Genomic DNA, 18913 nt, shown 5'->3' with positions numbered 1-18913 from the left:
TCATGCCTGGGTGACCAATCGTCACCCTGTAGAAGCTGTGGCGATGCCTAGGCGACTGAAATAGAACAAGCAAAAAGATGCAACAAAGCAAGCAATGACATGGGAACAATATAATTTCACGTGTTTCTCGTGAGAGCGTAGGCTTTCGTCCCTACACTCCTTACGGTTGCTAAAGGGACTGTACATTTTCAATCAATAACCTTGCCGCTTCTAAACACAAAGCGCGTTGTTGAGGTTGTAGCAGATAACAAAATAGCGACAAACCGCGCAGGTGGCGCTCGCGTCGCTATATAACAGTACAAGATGGCCGCCCGTTAGTAAATTATCGCGACAATTTTCGATTACTACGGAAGAACGCCCCGCGCGTTCGCGGCTCTCAAAATCGCGGTGGATGTTATCTCGTGGAGCTGTCTGACGTAAGTTCCTGCTTCCTGCCCTCGTGATTGTCACCGCGTGGCGGAAATGGCCAATTTGTTGACAACTCGCTCGGGGTGTCGCGGTAGCCCGGATGTTTGAGCGAAAGTCGTGCTCACAGCTGCCTTCACACTCGTCGTGATTCTTCAATGGATGCGGCAGAAGTATGAGCGATGAACAGCCATCGTCGCGGACATCTGGTTTGTTAGCCTTGCGCATCATCTCAGACCGTTGGCGTCTCACTTCGTTGATGAATGGAAACAACTTTATTGTAAGACGTCTAGCGTTCCTAGCTAAAAACGGGTTGCCGCCGTTCTTCCCCCCACGTGCGTGTATATTTTTGTTTAGAAGTTGAACGTTGCCCGAGGTGGTGGGTCACCCGCTGTTCTGGAATAACGTGGCGTGCAAGTTTCGTCCGCGTTGCTGAGCGATCGCGGCTGAAGCTGCACCGCGCTGTCGACCGTCTTGGATTCGACTGCCTGGTTACGCAACACCGCGTCGAATTAACGAAACCTCCGTAGCACGTGTCTTGCCTGTGCGAAAGTAGTGGTGTAGCCAACGCCGATTGGTGCAGGCGTATTGACGATTTTGCACGTTGGTTGTGTAACTTCGACCCAAAATGAAGCATCGCAGACTAAACCTTCAGCGGTAAGCCTTTGGGAGTCCGAAACCGCTCATTCTTTCGATCGAAACTTGCCCGACTCATGGAAATAGGCCTGCCTCCTTCGATGTGTGCCGAATTTCAAGGGCGATCTCTGCGCACTTTGCTTCTCTGGAGGTCACGAGAGCGATTGCTCAATTTGCCAGTCTAATCTACACGCATTCGTGGAAGCTGTGCTCTTCACGCCGGCTGATCTGGACTTATGAATTCTGTAATGTTATCTACGTTGTTGTGAAAGGAGAGAACCGAAAATACTCTACATTATTCTACTCGCACTGTAAGTAACAGAAACGTAAACATTCCAATGCAGCAATTTATATGCACGTCTTGCATAGAACATGGTGTTTCCATATGAGAACTGCGTACAGTGTTAGTGAATGTGTTAGTGGGATCATAGTTAACTAGCAATCCTTAAAGAAAGAAATACCCAAATAACACAAAAATATGTGTGCGAGGTGTAGCGGACTGAACACAGGTTCACAAGATGCTGCCTTAGTGTTCTTGGAGCAGTTCATGGCTTTGGTTACGTGGTATTCTGGGAGAGGCTACAAGTTAACAGAGTGCTGGCACAAAAGCTTAGAACCGTGTGTTATTTTTCCTGCTGCAATAAATAGGTAATGACCCTGCCCCGTTTTTTCGAAGATGCAATGGTTAATTATTTGGATACATTTTGTAGAGCTTGCAGTTGAAGTTTGGGTTCCAGGGAGTATCGAGAAGTGAAACCACGTCTTTTTTTTTTTCTTACTTGTAAGCTTAACTGGTCACATGACTGCACAAAACAGTGACGTGGGTGATGGCAAGTGCATGGGAGCGATATGCTGAGAACTGCAGCAGAAAGCATGGCAGCCAACACAAACTCATCACGTAGGTGAATGTTGGTAGCTTACGTTGAAAGCAGGTTGATTTTAATGTCGTAAGGTGTTTTATATTGGGCAAGCTTCCATGGCATGCTGATTAGAACTGATCTCAGGTATGTTCAGTACATTTATTGTTGGTATTTTGTATATGATGTGCGAGCGTCTCCACAAGTCTGTGAATTCTTCTTTTATAGACATAAGAGACTCAGCTATAGTCATGGTTAATCAGCAATGGCTACTCAAGCTAATTAGTAAAAACTAAATGAAAAACGCGTAATGGCTTTCCTGCCAGGCCAACTACATTGATGAGGTGGGCTGCACTCTTCTATGCATGAGGCGTGAGCAAGTCACTTTCAAAAAATGTTTTGAGAATATGGAGTGCAAGTCTGCCACATCCCTCTAAGCAAGCTGAAACAACAGCTTGTTCGTGTCAACACTGCCTTGAAAAGGAGAGATGCCCTGTTGCTTCTACAAAATTTTGTGCCAAGACTCTTAGGCAGGCTATTTAGGTGAGACTGGCAACTTTAAAGAGAGGGTACAGCAGCACCATAACAATTTAAAGACATCATTTCGAACACCCCGGCAGGGCATTACAAAAAAAAAAAGCTAGACACAGTCTTTACTGGCACTCGGCTTCCATCGTCGAAAAAGAAAACGTCCCGTCTGCTCAACGCATCTTTCTGCATACAATCTACTACTCACACAATAAAACGGATATGGGGTCCACTTCTTGGGATACACACAAGTGCATTGTGTCTTTCGATGCATACGTAATAAAGGTTGCCATGCATTTGTTCATTGTGAAAAAGGTGCCGATATTGGGTGTCGAAACGTCAGTTCTGTTATTAGTGTTCTACTTTAGTTTGGCGAGTGTACGTTTTCTTCAACCTTGATGTTTCACGACAGTGATGCACTGGAAAGAACAGAGACTTTCGAAGAACTCAGGGCAAGGCTTTTTCCTTGCCTAATGAGCTTTTGTCAAACGCTAAATTGATTGATATGTGGGGTTTAACGTCCCAAAACCACTATATGATTATGAGAGACGCCGTAGTGGAGGGCTCCGGAAATTTAGACCACCTGGGGTTCTTTAACGTGCACCCAAATCTGAGCACACCGGCCTACAACATTTCCGCCTCTATCGGAAATGCAACCGCCGCAGCCGGGATTCGAACCCGCGCCCTGCGGGTCAGCAGCCGAGTACCTTAGCCACTAGACCACCGCGGCGGGGCTTTTGTAAAACGCTAAACATCAGCTATAGTTATATACAACTTTGCAAGTTCACAGCATTTCCTCCTCAAAATTGCACAAGTTTCAACCAACGTGCGTGCACTCCCAGGCCGATGTCATGAGCCGGACGGCTGGCGACTCCATGTTTGCGCAATATTGCAGAGTGCACGAGCACTCTGCATCGGCTGCTGCGCTAAAGTCGTTTGGGCGGGGTCTCTCTGAACTTTTCAAGTTGTATCTTACTATACACCCTTATCATAGTTGTAAAGCTAGCTTTCCTGCTATACATTTTTCCCAACCAATGGGGGCTAGTCACTTACTGTTAACAGCGTATTCAACCACGGTTGCTATAATGTAGACTTGGCTCTCTTAATATGAACACGTATATAAGACAAGCCCCAGCATGCACAACCAGGGCCTCGCTTCCATTTGAAGCACGACAGGTGCAATCATTAGCTGGGCAAGCATGCAGTACATAGAAGTGTTCTAGCAGATTATGAAAAGGGTCTATAGACTTGTTGGCTATCCTTGTTTACTGTTGACTGACGTTTCACTCCTGTTTCCCTCTCTCAATGAAGCAGGTGCCAATGGCCAGCAGGCGTATGTTTCAGGTGACCGGATCCCTCAGCTCGGTCGGGGTCGTACGCGATCTAGCCCCCTGCCAGTTGCACAACACCATCCACTGCCTGGTGTGCAGCCGGGGCAACAGTATCAGCAGCCAGGGTCGCAGCCACAGCCGGCCATGTGGTGGCCCAACTCTCTGTTCCGCCTGATTCGGCCCCCCGTACTAGTGTTCCCACCTGCAGTGGCCTCACCTTGTGCTGTTGTACATCCGACGACCAACAGCGTTGGCCCGACTGTGGGTAGAGGGCCCCTGCCGGCCGCAACCTGGATTGCCCTAGGTGAGAGCTTGTGCACTGCTGCTACTTTAAACCGGGGATAGCGGCGTGGGGACAGTTGGCAAGTGTCGGGTAGGTCTATTGTAACACTTGTCTAGTGTTAAATTGCAATTGCGAAGTCGGAGCAAGTTTGTTCCAATGACAGAGTGATGGCGAGAGTGAAGAGTTCCAGTGGGAGAATAGAAGTGGAATCACAGTGGGAGCCATTTCACAAAGTGGGAAAAGTTGCTCTGCCAAAACCGGCAGAGTGGATTGTAGCTCTGCGTGATGCACTTGCTTCAACATGTTTGCCTGCTTGGTAGTGCTGTCAGCAGTAGGGTGTTCTGGTGGCAATAGCGAAAGGCATGGAATTGTGCAGCCCTAATTCCACTGGTCGATAATGGCAACCTGGATTGAACTTCAGTTCCTGCGTGAGCAATTTATTGTACAGTGATGGGGACGCTGAAACTGCTATGTAGAAGAGGATATTCGATGGAATTTGACAGCGCAAGGGAATAACCACATGTATTCAACTTCAAACCTAAAAAATAGTACTCCATTTCTGCCTATCCCCAAGGGGACGGCTAACATTCTATTGACAGATTTGGAGGTCTTGGTCTCATGCAGAGACATAGATCTGCTCACTTGCAGAGTCTGTTGGCAACTTTCATTTTGCCATTGGAATTCAACATTGGTATACTACGGATTCAGTGTGGTGACCTAGTGGTTATGGGTTTTATTTCTGACTACTGTGGCTGCCTTTCGGTTGGCGTGGAAGCAAGGACAGCCATCTACTTTAATCAGGTGCATGTTAAGTGAACCCAGGGTAATCAGAACTCAATTTCGTAGTGGTCCGGCGCAGCACGGCTAGCTTCATTGCCGGTCTTATTTTTTTTGTCTTTCTTTATTTGCATTTTCTTTTTCCTTTTCATTCTCTCTGGGTTCTACATCTCAACTGTGTGCATTTTTCTTCGCTTTCCAAAAGAGGTGGGCAGAGAGGATATTGTTTTATTTTGCGGGTGCATGATCACGCTAACTGCATGTTTGGTTTATGGAGTACAGAGACTCACAGCCCAATGACCTGAAAAGATCGCACTCATCTCCCCGTAAAGGGATCCATAAGTAGTATGCGAAGCAGCCATGGGTCGACTTGGAGATATATGAAGAGGTGCTCTTTATTCATCACCGTGAGCGTGCATAGTTGTGCACACAGCCGCTTTGCGAGCCCTCGGCCCCCCGCACTCATGCCCATGTCTTCGTTCATACTTCTACGCTGTGTGTGAGAGAGAGGAGTAAGCGCGTTTATTATACAGAGCAGCGCAGCACTGCTAGTGGTGTCCACTCGTGCGAGAGCCCGTGCCAGAGCGGGGCAGCGCTCTACTGCAGAGCCATCTTGCGGGCGCTTTAAGTACTAGCGTGACTACAACACAACGGCCAACAGAGAAGCTCCGACCCTAAGCTGCTTAGCATCTAGAGAAGTGAAAGCATGTTTGTAGCAAAGTAGCAAAAAAGCACCCCCCTACACTGTGTAACTTTCTGAAGTCAACGGCCTGGTAGTTAAGAATCTGCTTAATTTTTTCTTTTGACCAATCACATCTTTGAACCAAATTCAGACATCGTTACATTGAACATGGAATAAACTGCCTATGGGCTTAATGGAGCGCATAGATTATGCAAACATTGTAAAAGCTTGGATGGCATAAAGACACATGGCATTTGTAACAGCGTTGATTAGATAAATTGGACTTACATTTGGCTTTTGTGGCACAATGATGTAGTCTTTAATTAAAGACTGTTACTGTTGTGTGACATAAAGATGCTTCAAAGGGTGCAAGTGCTTTGAGACCGTGATGGTACTCTTTATCAACCTGCAAAACAGCATACTCTCGTTTGGTGACACTGGCCCATTTTCAACTGTTGGCCCCAGGCAGGGCACGAATGCTGCATGCCAACAGCCAGGCTTCCGGTGCCATGGCTGCCCAGCCTGATATTTTGCTGGATGCCAGCCACTTACCATTGCCCTCCAGTCGGCGCCGGCCAGGTACACCAGAGGTCAGTGACCTTGCTGACCATTCCTCTGCGGCCAAGCAGAAGAGGCGCTTCTCAGAGCAACCGCCCCCCAAGGTGGTGATGGACGTCACTGACGCCGTGCTCAACGACAACAGCACGAACAGCAGTGTCGACCACTGCAGCACACCGTCCCCCGTGGCAGCGTATGACCCCGTCCTTGCTGCTGGTAAGTTGCTGATAGGCCCTGAGGCCTCACTACACCACCAATTCGCACCGCAAGCTGATTTTTATTTACTTTATTTCAATTTACATGACTTAGTACTACACCGCAGTTAAAAACAGCATTTAATGTCCACAATGCTCTCCTTAGCCTAATTGTTCGTTGGATTCGATTGGTTAGTCTAACAAAAACACGAGTCCCTCGAAAAAATTCCCCCATCTTTCACTGTTGTTCGCAAGATAACTTCTAAACTTGGAACAAATGTGGAATGGTCATGCCATCTGTTCAGATTTAATCTGTTGGTTGGTTTTGCTCTTGGTTGCTGTTGGTTGTTGCTTGACGGATGGTGTGACAGAGCTAATTGGCTATGCTCGTTTCTCACATTCCTGTGCATTCTGTTGACATGTGGCAACAACAGAGAAGCTCAAAGGCTTATTATGCACTCTGACTTATATGCTCTTATGTTGACTCCAAGGTGCCTAGAAGTAACAATGACAGCTATGGTGCTTGAAGAGCACTAATTATGCTTAAAATATTTCATTACGTTGCACAAGGTATAAAAATAGCATAAATATTACTCTAGCTGAATTTTCAGAAGATAACTTTGTAAAGTGTTACCATATTTATTCGAATTTAGGCCGATAGTTTTTTCAAATTTCTTTCGATCAAACTCTAGGTCGGCTTAGATTTAAGGATATTAAAAAAAGTGCCATTTTTTATTGAAAAAAGTGGTGCACAACTAACGCCACCTAGACTATATTGTAGCCGTTAGTAGCCGAGCCAACACCTGGTTTAAGGGGGGACACGAGTCTTGGCGACGGCCAAAAAATTCGATTTTTCGGTTTCGTGATTTTCATTATCTTTATACCATCCCGCACCTGCCAGCAAAAAATGAACTCGAAATGACGCATCGTTGAGCCAAAAAATGTCGTGTTTATTGATCCCAGAACTTGGTTTCGCTTATGAAATCGCCGAAAACAGCCCCCTTTTGCATTGCTCAGATCGGGTTAACCACTCATCGGATTGCGGCCATCTTAGTCTCATTTGAAAGAGCTTCTGTTGAGCTCGCTTTTCCGCCAGGAGCGAACCTTCAATGCTGCAGCCAGTCTGCGCTACTAGGCAAAAACAAGCGACAAAACTGTGCGGTATCATTGGTCCATAGCAGTCACGTGAGTGAACAGCGGCTTGTGATTGGAGCGCAGGGTCTAACAACACTGGTGATCTTGCGCGTGTGGCCGCAAACACGCGCATTGTCACCGCCATTTCAGAAGTTTTCTAGTTTTGCGATCGAAATCGAGATGCTGAATCATGCTCGAAAGTTCCGCACACTTCACAAATTCGGCAAGCGACGGAAAAAATGTGCTGTGCAGCCCAAGGAGTCATCGCAGCCAGCGCAGGCTATGTCGGCAGAGCCTAGCGGGACAGGAAACCGGCAGTCGCCGCGATGCAGCTGCCCGACACAAAGGCGGCCTTTTATCGCTACAACTTCTACCAGTGGCGACACGCGTTCAGAGTGCCATAAATCATCGCAACTGCCGACGAAGATATCTTCAGATCTCGGCGGAAGAGCGCAACGGATTTCGCGACGATGTAGCGGTGCAACACAAGCGATCGCGAGGCGACCACGGTACCGTCAGAATCAGCTGATTGCACTGATACTTCAACAAGGCGCCAGGAAACAATGCTGCCACTTGTGATCAAGACAGCAGAGAATGCTGCTGCAGCAGATTTCGCAGCCAGAGAAAGTATGGCGGCGACTGCGACCGCTGTCTGCAGTGCTTCAAGTATGTGCGATCGAGCTGCGAGGATAGACGCAACATTTTTGGCATCGGCTGACCGGGAACCCATCGAGCATTGCGCCCAGCAAGAAGCAGCGGAACTTTCCTCGGTCTCGGCAACCGATCGCAAAATGAGTGTTCTCGTGAGTCAGCGCAGCACCAAAAGTTCGTTGGCCTGGACGTATACCATGGTTGACCTCGACATGGTGAAAGTTTACTAAACGAACGTTCTGCTTGCCGAGTGTGCCGTGGTCAGTTGACCATCGAACGTGACGCGTGTGAGTACAGCGTAGCCGTTAAGCTGAAGCTTCACTGCAGCAACTGCGGAGAAGTTGGTTCGAAATGGAGCTCGTGATGGGTTGGTGGCATTAGTAACTGCAACCCGTTCGAAATCAACGTTCGCACGGCGCGTGCGGTTCAGAGCACTGGGAATGGTCACACAGCTCTGAATGACATCTTTGCCGCTATCGATGTTTCACATCGGGGCCTTCACACGAAAACGTACCACGAGTACTTGAAAATGAAACTTCAGCCAGCAACAACAAGAGCTTGTGCCGAACATTTGACTAAGTGTGCCACAGTGGTGCTTCTACAAGGACTTTAATTTTGGCAACCTCGGAAATATTGCCGTCTCTTTTGATGGAAGCTGGCACACAAGAGGACACACCTCTCACATTGGAATAGCCTCGGTGATAGAAGTTTTTTCAGGTTATGTGCTAGACTATGTTGTGCTTTCTAATTTTTGACTCTGCTGTGAATGTGGTCCGAAACCCGGTCATGACTTGGTGAAGCTGAAATTGTCGAGTGTGCTCATGAGAGCTCAGAAATCACTAGCGATATCAGGGTGTCTCATGATTTGAGGAGGCATGGCAAGGTTGAGAAGGAGGGCATGATATAACGGTCTGTAGTGGCCTTGGTACACAGCGCACCGCTAAATTTGTGGTGCGGATGGTTTAATGCCGCTATAGCCTAAACACACAAAAAAAATTCTGGGTCCTTTTAAAGCCAGATAATGTGTTTTTTGGGTTCACAGTGAAAGCAAAGCCATCTGAACTGCCCAGAGTGGAAGATGGTGTCATAGTGACATATTTAATGTGATGCAGGTCATAGGTGTGCTATGACAGGTACGCTCCCTGTGCAGGGCTTTTTTGTGGTTCACTTGTGAGACCTTTTGTAAAAATTCAAGAAAGGGTGTAAAAATACTTTTTGCTTTCAACTTTATGCCTTGTGTTGCCATTCTTTTGTACCACGAGAAAATTTAGGTTCAGGGTTGCATAGTCGCTTCTGACCAAGTGAAGTGCCATGACACATGAGAATCGAGGACTTTGAAAAGGACTGCTATATAAATCGGGTCAAGTATTGGAGTCACACTGGTCGCAAACATTTCAGTTCTATTCACTAACCTCCAAGTGCGTGTTTTGTTCACTTAAGTACTGTTTGAATGCTCCTATTAGGAATATTGGCAGTTATCAATGCTGCAGCTTTGGCAAAATGTTTCTGGTAGTTTATAATGAAATTAGTGAAAGTGAATTTTGTTGTAGTCGGTGTTTTCAAAGGAGCTGCATTGTATTGCAGCAACTGACTGATGGAATATGATGATGTATAGCGATACTGCGGCGGCATTTCACCGTACTCCGACAGCACAGTGGTTTTTCCCACGGCTTTCTTTTATCTCTTTGCCTTCCCTCTCGCTCACTTGACCAGGACCTGTTGCCTTTTTGCTTGTTGCACTTGTTGGACATATTCTTTCTTGTCAGTGAACAACTCTCCGCGGTGGTCTGGTGTTTACAACGCTTGACCGCTGACCCTAAGGTCGCAGGATCGAATCCTGGCCACAGCGCCCGCTTTTTAATAGATGTGAAATGCCCTTATGCATAGTCTTATATGCACATCAAAGCACCCCAAGTGATGAAAGTTTCCGGATCCCGCCGCTACGCTCTCTCGTATAACTATATTGTGGTTTTGGGACGTAAAACCGCTACAGTTATGCTTGTCAAATAAATGCCAGCCCACTTTCTGTGCTGAAGCTTCCATGATTCATCTATTTCTACGACTTCCCCGCTTTCCAGCGAACGTGCGTGAGCGTGTGCGGAGGAGTCGGTACTGGGTGCCCACCGATTTGGGCCAGGTGCACGGCGGAAGCGGTGGCTCTGGCGGTGGCCTGGTGTTCACGGTGATGTCGTACAATGTTCTGGCCCAAGGGCTCCTGGAGGACAATCCCTACCTGTACCAGCACTGCCACGAGGATGTGCTCCAGTGGACCCTGCGCCGAAAGAACCTCCTCGCCGAGCTCAAGGAGATCAGTGCTGACGTGAGTGTGCGGGGACATGCCTGTCGGCTTCTCAGGATTCTTGCCCCAAGTTTACCCATTTGGCCTCATTCTGCCATTTCGCTGACATAAGAACTATTTGTCAAGAAGTTTCACTCCTTGTTCTAGGCCTATGCTGAAGTGTTTTCATGAGGAAAGAAAATTGGGCGTGTACTGACTTTCATCAAGTTGAAAGTGCCTAATATTACACAACACTCAACAACATAACAAACACAAGAACACACACAAGGTGGCTTCACCAGCGCCTGACTCGCCACGAGCCTACGGCAGACAACCAGTGGGGCAGTCTACTGCAGACGCACCGCTCGAGACAATCATTCGCGCCACCCGCCAAAGAGGACCGCTTCTCGCTCATCTGCTGCCACCCAGGCTTGCCGTCAAGCGTCACCGCTGGCGCTATCGTTCTAACAATGATGATGATGATCGCGGTGATAAACGTTTGCGAGTTCAACGCCATCTACTGCTTGGTAGTTGTGAACCCGGAATGCGGCCGATGTGTGAAACACTTCTGCCACAAGGCGCAAATGACTTTACAGGGGGTGTTAGCACCACCACAACACTAATTATTTTAAGTCAGACCACAGAACAAGCATGAATTATTTGTTTTTTAAATTAATGAGGGTTAAATTAAAATGTTGCTGCATAGAGTGTACATGTACTCCACAGAATGTGCGTGCCCTGCACAGAGAGCTACAAAAACATGCATGCTGTTATTCGAATCATATCTCTAGCTTTATTGTCTGAAACATTTTCACTGATCTTGATATTCACAGCTTGGCAAGTGAGGATTTAGTTTCATTTGAAGTCTCAGATGTGTTACACCTTAGGAAGAAGAGGTCCAACATAAATGGCGGAAGCATAATGGCTCATTGCTTGTGCGACTCGAATTATCCTGCGCATAAGCCAGACATCCGGGTCACTGGCTGTCCAACTCATGACATCACTTTAAGGGGAGACGCGGGTCGAAAAGTCGCGGTTTACCGAAAAATTTTCGCTTTATTTTTCTGGTTGTATTGGTATCCTTGGATTATATTCTCTTATTTCTGAAGATATCAAGCTGAAATCCGCTAAAAATGCTTCGAAGCAGGGAGCGATGACGTGTGAAATGCGCAAAAGTCGCCAAAAATGACACAGTTCGGGTTGTCCTGTCGCGAAAACGATGCGTTAGTTGCCATTTGCAATCGTGCACGCATGCTGCAAAGGCCTTCCCCTTCACAATCCACTAATAGCCAGTCTCGTATCTTTACGAAGAATGAACCAAAAACAAGAAAAACAATGCATACGTACACGTTTTGAATATCACGGCAAGCAGGGCGAGGCCGCCATTGGTCGGCAATGCGCTCCGCCTCCTCCTATCCTTCCTCGGACGTCGCAATCGAGTTTTTCGGTGTTTCTCTGCAGTTTTGCGTCATAGAAAGCCCCGAGAAGCGCTGTCTAGATAATTGAAAGTTCAGAACTCGCCCCAAATATCGAGGGAAACGGCGTCGGACGTTTCCCAAGGCGACAGTGAATGCCGATGACACCGCTGACCAACGCCCTGCCGTGAAATTCGTGAGTGCATCCCAAATGAACAGCGGATTCTTTGAGAGTGAACGTAGATCAGTAGGTGCTGCTACTGCCAACAGGCTGCTTTGCGAAATCGATGCGCTGACTGCCTTTGTGGCGGGTGCGCTATGCCCAACCTGCTGCGAACGGGAACTCAGCGTCCGAGGTAGCTGGAAACCGCAAAGGGCTTTCGGCATTCGTCGAACTGTGCTGTGAAAATACCGATTGCCCTGAATCTACACTTTCATCCACGCACGCGTCAAGACATACTACTTCGACCAAGAACCAAGGGACGAGCGCTCGTTTCGACAGCGGGAGCCCGCGTGATAGCTTGGCTGTAAATGTTGAAGGCAGTTCTGGCAGCACACGTTATAGGCGCAGGCCATGACCAACTTTCACAATTCTGTGCGATTCTCGGTCTTCCGAGCATTCAGTGCAAGATGCTTTTCATTGTGCCCCGATTTGATGCAAAAAAAAAAAAAAAACTTTCCTAATAAATGCCAACTTTCCAAACTTTCAAACTTTTTTTCTCATTTTAATTTTTTTTGACAATTTCACATTTTCCGGGCAGCCTTTTAGACACTTATACTTATTGTATAATAACGAAGCTTGGCACGCATATTCATCAACACATGTAGAATACAAATATCTACTTGAAATTGCAATGCCTGTCAGAATTAGTTGCGAAAATCTTAGGTTATTGTTTCAAGGGAGATTAAAAATTATTAGTCATTCAATACAATATTTTTTCCTTGGTTCCAATATTTCTGTGACATATCTGAATAGATATTTGTACTTTACAATCTACCGAGGGTCAAATAAGATCAGAGACGATGCTTTTACCTAAAGTTAAGTACATAAAAGAGTACCCCCAAAACATGTAACTTTTCGCTATTGTGCATGGTGTAACTCAATAACTATAGCAGCTACACAAAAAATGATTGCATATTTGAAATATCTATGAAAAACTATATTCATGACAAAATTTCGAAGTCATAAATAAAAAATTTTGAAGTCAGAAATAAAAAAAAGTTTTTTCGAGGAGCGTCTCCACTTAATGTATGATTACATTGGGGAAGGCTCATGTTCAACCACATTTTAGTAGGAAAAACTATTGCAGTCCGAAGTTTTACCCAACTATACTGAATAGGTGCTACGGGACATTGAAACGGGAACCATGTCAAAAGGCTGACTTTTCTGCATCATTCTGTTGCCGCTGGGTTGAACTCATTGCAGTACAAGGTGTAAAAATAAAGTACCGTTAGATGCGAAGCAGCTTTTTGACTAGCCTGTGTAACGCTGTCCGTCCGTGTCTACGTGCCAATGTGCTGCACCACGCTCTTCTCTCCGCAGTTGCTGGAATGATGCCAAGTAGGTCAAGTCGCAGCTGCATGTTGACGTCACTCTCTCCCTCACCCACAGTAGCTGCTGGCTCCTCCCCCAGCTCGCAACACACTTCTCTATCGCTTCACCCTCTCCATTGCCCGCAACGCTCGACCGCTCGTCGAGTGGAAACACTAGACAGATTTAGTTGCGCGTCTGCAGTACCCGTATGGATGCGGCCTGCCACTGAAAATCGCTAACAGGCTGTGTCCGTACGACTACTGCGGATGCGTGACTAAATCTGTCCACTCTTTCGGCTTGTTTACCTGCGATTAAAGGTACACAAAACCCAACCCGCCTCCTGCATTTTTGCGTTTCAAACAAATGTTTACTCGAGTAAATGCTATACCGAGTTTCGCTTCAAATCGTTCTTCCAGCACCTGCTTCGATGCCCGTTTCAACGGGGTCAACGCTGTCCGCACCGCTGCTGCTTCGCATTCCATAGGGGTTCCCTTTGAGGAGATGGTTTATAACTTTTTTTTAGATCTTGATAATGTGTACACTGCAAGGTTCCTCGTCAGTGTTTTTATTAAAAGAATTGTTATGCTATGCTTGTATGGTAACACTCTCTACAGTGTGTTCCATTACCAGAGGAAAGCAGTAACGTCAGGCGTGTGTTTGCTTCCCATTAGCAGCAGATCTGATTTCTTTATGTTCATACTGGAACAGTGTGTGTTGACTGCGTCCCATTCTTTTCCGGAAATCAGTGCTACGAAAGCAGCATGCGGGCCCGCAAGGCCCGGGCTTTCACGTTGGGCTCTCGGGGGTCGGCCGGCTGTGGCCTGGGACTGCGGCATCGTAATCTGACTTGCCCTCTTCACTGATTGTCCTCCCCCATGCTCCAGATTCTCTGCCTCCAAGAACTCCAGCAAGACCATTACGAGACGGACTTCAAGCCCGAGCTGGAGAAAATGGGTCAGCAAAGCTTCCTCTCTATGCTCAGTAATACTTTATCGATCACTGTTATTTGGTCACACTTTCTGCCATAGTTCAGGGAGCTTTTGTTGTGGATGTGACTGTCCAGAACATTCCACCTGCATTCACTTTTCGTTGTGATTGTGTTGCAATAGTTTCGTACAAGTTTATGGCTGTCTTGCAGCTGTCACTTAGGAAGTGTCACAGTGCAGGCTTTCCAGGATCAGCTTATCAGCTGAATGTGCCTCTGTGCTTCAAGCCTGAAAGTTGCACATTGTTATTGCCATGCTATGCAACAACTTCTTTGCCTTAGACCTTGTGTTTACAGTGCTGATAGCCTGTTGCTAAATCCATGAATGCAACTTTGCTTTATTGTGCAATCGCATAACCTATGGACCACTGTTCTTGGGATGAAAGGCGCGCATTAGGACATGGTATAGGTGGTAATCATTCGTTTTTAAACCATATTGCCGCGAGGCGTATTGCGGATAGTGTTGCGCATGCCGATACCGCCGGCACACGGCCTTATCGTGGTCCAGGATGCACCGCGACTCATCTGCGAAGATCATGGCCCGCACGTCGACCATTCGTTGATAACGAGATAGCGCCAGACGCTACGGCGACTGTATCTCGGATGGTGAACGCGCCTTGCGTTCCAGTGAGACATTTTCTGTTACCCGACGGCCGTCGAACGCGCCTTGCGTTCCAGTGGGACATTTCTGTTACCCGACGGCCGTCGAACGCGCCTTGCGTTCTAGTGGGACATTTTCTGTTACCCGACGGCCGTCGAACGCGCTGTTCGCCTCCCGCTAAGCCGGTGTGTCTGTTTTGCTTTAGTGGGCGCAAGTCCGCCAAATAAACGGATCTCCTTCTATTTCTACTAACCTCCCGGTCTCCTGTCTTCGGGCTACCCTCACTCTTACGTGACATATGGTCGACGTGCGGGCCATGATCTTCGCAGATGAGTCGCGGTGCATCCTGGACCACAATAAGGCCGTGTGCCGGCGGTATCGGCATACGCAACACTATCCGCATTACGCCTCGCGGCATTATTAAGCCACATAAAAGAACTGTCTTGTTTGTTGTCATGAAAACCAGATGGTTTCTCTGTACCATCAGCTTCTTTGCATGTTTTTGTGTGCTTTATCTGTCTGAGTTTATGCACAGGTCAAGAGTAGCTCAACTGTCCCCATCGATGCACATAAACATTGGCATTCTTGATGCATCTTCTTTGTACCGTATCCTCATAAACATTGTGTACTCTGTGACTGTAGCACAGGTTAACAATTACGTATGCCTCATCTTCTCATTCAGGTTATGGCTGCCTATACAAACAGCGCACTGGTGACAAGCGAGATGGCTGTGGCATTTTCTTTCGCAAGTCTGTTTTCGAGCTGGACTGCTTCGAGCCGATCGAGTACGCCCGCTCCGACGTTACCGTCCTCGACCGTGACAACGTTGCTCTCATTGCCATGTTGAAGCCGGTTGCTGGCAATGCCAAGTTTGGTGCAGATTTCCGGCTGTGTGTGTCGACGACTCACCTGCTGTTCAACCCACGCCGCGGAGACATCAAGCTCGCCCAGCTGTGCCTCCTGCTCGCCGAGATCGACCGGCTGGCATTTCGCGGAGACTCGCCGGATGGCACGCCGTTGTACGTTCCCATCCTCTTGTGCGGAGACATGAACAGCGAGCCGCACTCACCCCTCTACACTTTTCTCACCCGTGGAAGCCTGTGCTATGAGGGGCTTCTCTCAGGCGACGTTTCCGGGCAGAGCGACGGTGCAAACCGCGGAAAATACGTGCCCCTCGCCAGCAGCCTTCGTCAGCTGAATATCTCTGGTTCGTCCCGGTACCTGCCTGCACTGGCCAAGGAACCTGCATCTCAAAACGTTGATGCTCCCTCCAATTCAACGCAGCCAGCCGCTGAATTTAACAATACTCTCAACCTTGTGCAATGCAAATCTGCAATAAGGGACATGGCTGCCAAGGAAAAGTCGACGAGTGGTTCTTCGAGGAAGGACTCGCCATCAAAATCGGCTACAAACAGTGCCTCAAAGGACTCGCAAGCAAAAAGTCCACCCGCAGAAGACACGGCGCCGGCGGCAAACGCTTCTGACGCAAATGACTCAACGCCGGCCAAGGAAAGCCGGCAGCGGGTTGTGAGGCACTTCTTGAACCTGATCTCTGCCTACAAGCACAACGTCAAAGGCGCCAATGCCGAGGTGACGACACATCACCAACGCGCGAGTTGCACCGTCGACTACATCTTCTACTCGGTGAAAAGGAAGGACACCATGTTCAGGGAGGGCCAAGTGAAACATGCCTGCATCATCGAGGGACCGCTGCGATTACTGGCGACATACCGCTTGATGTCGCAAAGCCAGCTCGTGGCCGTCGGTGGGCTGCCTAACGAAGTACAGTCGTCGGACCACCTTCCTCTGATCGCAAAGTTCTTGCTTAGACCACCCAGCTAGTGTTGACGACAACAGAACATCAGTATCGCTTTATCATTGGACAAAGTCAGTGTAAATAATGTCGCTTTTTAAACGAACGCTATGACTTTTTCATTTTCCAGGCACCACTGAAGCAGCAACAGAGGTGCTGTAGTCATCAATAATGTGTGTGCTGCATTCGAGAGGCATTACTTCTTCCGCCAACCGCACCCTTGTTGTTTGGACGTTTAGAACATAATGTTACTGTAGTTTTTGGGAGACAGTGCTCATCCTCAATGCCTGCAACGAAGCAGCTGAATCTTTACTGGTTTTAATGCGGATTTCTGTACAAATGTCTCAGTACTTATATATAATTAATAGTGATAACGGAAAAGTATTTGGAATGAGAAATTCTTATTTGATGCGCTATTAGCACACCCTGAAGCCCGAGCAATTAATAAATTTTTCCCCATCTTTTGGAAGCCTGGAAGAACTTTTTGCTGGAATGACAGCCGAATTATTTTTCCGTGAATAAATGTTGGATTCAAGTATTTAGCCTACCCCTCCTGCTGTTGTGTGTTGATAAACAGTGGCAGTTTTGTGGCACAAAAGGATTGGCAGCAAGGCCTCCTGTGCAAGCTCCTGCTATATATATATATATATATATATATATATATATATATATATATATATATATATATATATATATATATATAAATATGAAAGTAGATGCGCTTTCACATAACAACTGTTTATTGTGCCGACGTTTCGACAGGAACCCTGTCTTTTTCAAGGCCATTATGCCTTGAAAAAGACAGGGTTCCTGTCGAAACGTCGGCACAATAAACAGTTGTTATGTGAAAGCGCATCTACTTTCATATTTATAACCTTGCGGCAACCGAAGTTATTCTTCTGCATATATATATATATATATATATATATATATATATATATATATATATATATATATATATATATATAAAATAAAGCTTTGTGGTTGAAATGTTGTTCTTGGTTTTGGAGCCACACTAAACTGGCTTAACTATAATACTACATGGGGTAATGTACACAGTTTAGATAGCGTCGCATCGTCAGCTTTGTTGAATTAAAACTAAAATAGCTGGTAATTTCAGGTACATTGTGATGGCAATTTCTATTGTTGGAAGCTTTCATTCTTGTCAGGTAAGTCGTGTTGACATAATGCAAAAGGTCTTGATGAAATGATCGTCGGGACATTGTGGGAAATATGGAGGCATGACTACGTCTAAAACTGCCATAGCAGTATGTACTCAAACCTCATTAAAACAAAGTTTCATCTTGCATGAAAATAAGCTTCTTGTATTTAAAAATTTGTTGGCACAGTTTCTTTCTAACACTGTATTGCAGCATTTTTCATTTACTTTGTTATAACTGACATTGCAGCCGAAGTAAGAGATTGATTTGTAGAGGCTCACCGCCAGTGGTAAACTGATGCTGGTGACATTTCAGCGATGTTGCCATTGACAAAGCAAAACATTGTTGCAATAGTTTTCTTTTGTGAGATCAGAGACTCTCAGAAGATACCACTTGAGTTGTGGAAGGGAACTTGCATGGCTGAGATTACAACTGCTAGCGCTATGCCTTGATGTTCTTGGAGAAAGAAAAAGTACAGATAAAGATTGCAAAGTTAAAACGTTCCCTCAACCTGAGGGTCAACTCTGACACCACTACTCAAGTAAATTCACGGACCGTTGTAATACGAATGCATTACACCTAACGAAAACACTTTTTTTTGTTTATGCAGGTATGCCTAATGTCGGCATAATTTTGGCTTGAACACTTAGTCTCTGGCTCAAACCATCTTTGAAAAATTGGTAGTTACCCAGATTGTGCTTTCGAGTTGTTGCTTGCGGAAGTTTTTGCACTTGGAAATTTGTTGTCTCTACATTGTATTTAAAAAGTGAAACTGTTTTCAAGAAGCATTACGGGCCTGTTCTAATTAAATGAAAGTTTGTTACATTTTAAGAGAATAGACTTATGAGTAAGCGGAACTTAAATACAGGCCTTTGAGACTTTTTACAATAATCATTAAGTAAAAAAAGAGTATGAAGTTAATAAATAGTTAACGTGCTACGAATGCACACATCCCAAAAATGGGCTTACATTTATTCCTTCCAGTATTCTAGCCTCTATACTTCCAGTGTTTCTTCTCTTGGTGCAACCGAAATAGGTTTCAGCCATGAAAACGTTTGCAAAGCAGTTTGCGATTTTTAGGGGTGAAGCTC

The 18913-nt window shown here is 46.4% G+C and overlaps 1 protein-coding gene across 6 annotated transcripts; it reads left to right on the top strand.

The window, feature by feature from the left end:
* Positions 1-273: 273 nt before the first annotated feature.
* On the top strand, positions 274-17209 carry LOC142765510 (protein angel homolog 2-like). 6 transcript variants are annotated; one of them, XM_075866611.1, is made up of 6 exons: positions 274-416; positions 3738-4061; positions 5965-6273; positions 10115-10356; positions 14148-14217; positions 15532-17209. In XM_075866611.1, the coding sequence occupies exons 2-6, from the start codon at positions 3902-3904 to the stop codon at positions 16689-16691; spliced, it is 1941 nt and encodes a 646-aa protein (XP_075722726.1). In that variant the 5' UTR covers positions 274-416; positions 3738-3901; the 3' UTR covers positions 16692-17209. The 6 variants fall into 6 exon arrangements, with proteins under 6 accessions (XP_075722726.1, XP_075722727.1, XP_075722725.1 ...); XM_075866612.1 differs by having other exon boundaries at positions 278-416; positions 3741-4061; XM_075866610.1 differs by lacking the exon at positions 274-416 and adding an exon at positions 446-614 and having other exon boundaries at positions 3741-4061.
* The last annotated feature ends 1704 nt before the right edge of the window (positions 17210-18913 follow it).

Source organism: Rhipicephalus microplus, chromosome 6 (genome assembly GCF_043290135.1).
Source record: "Rhipicephalus microplus isolate Deutch F79 chromosome 6, USDA_Rmic, whole genome shotgun sequence".
Lineage (NCBI taxonomy): Eukaryota > Metazoa > Arthropoda > Arachnida > Ixodida > Ixodidae > Rhipicephalus > Rhipicephalus microplus.
The sequence above is the reverse complement of the archived record's forward strand: the minus strand, read 5'-3'. Positions and strand labels throughout refer to the sequence as shown.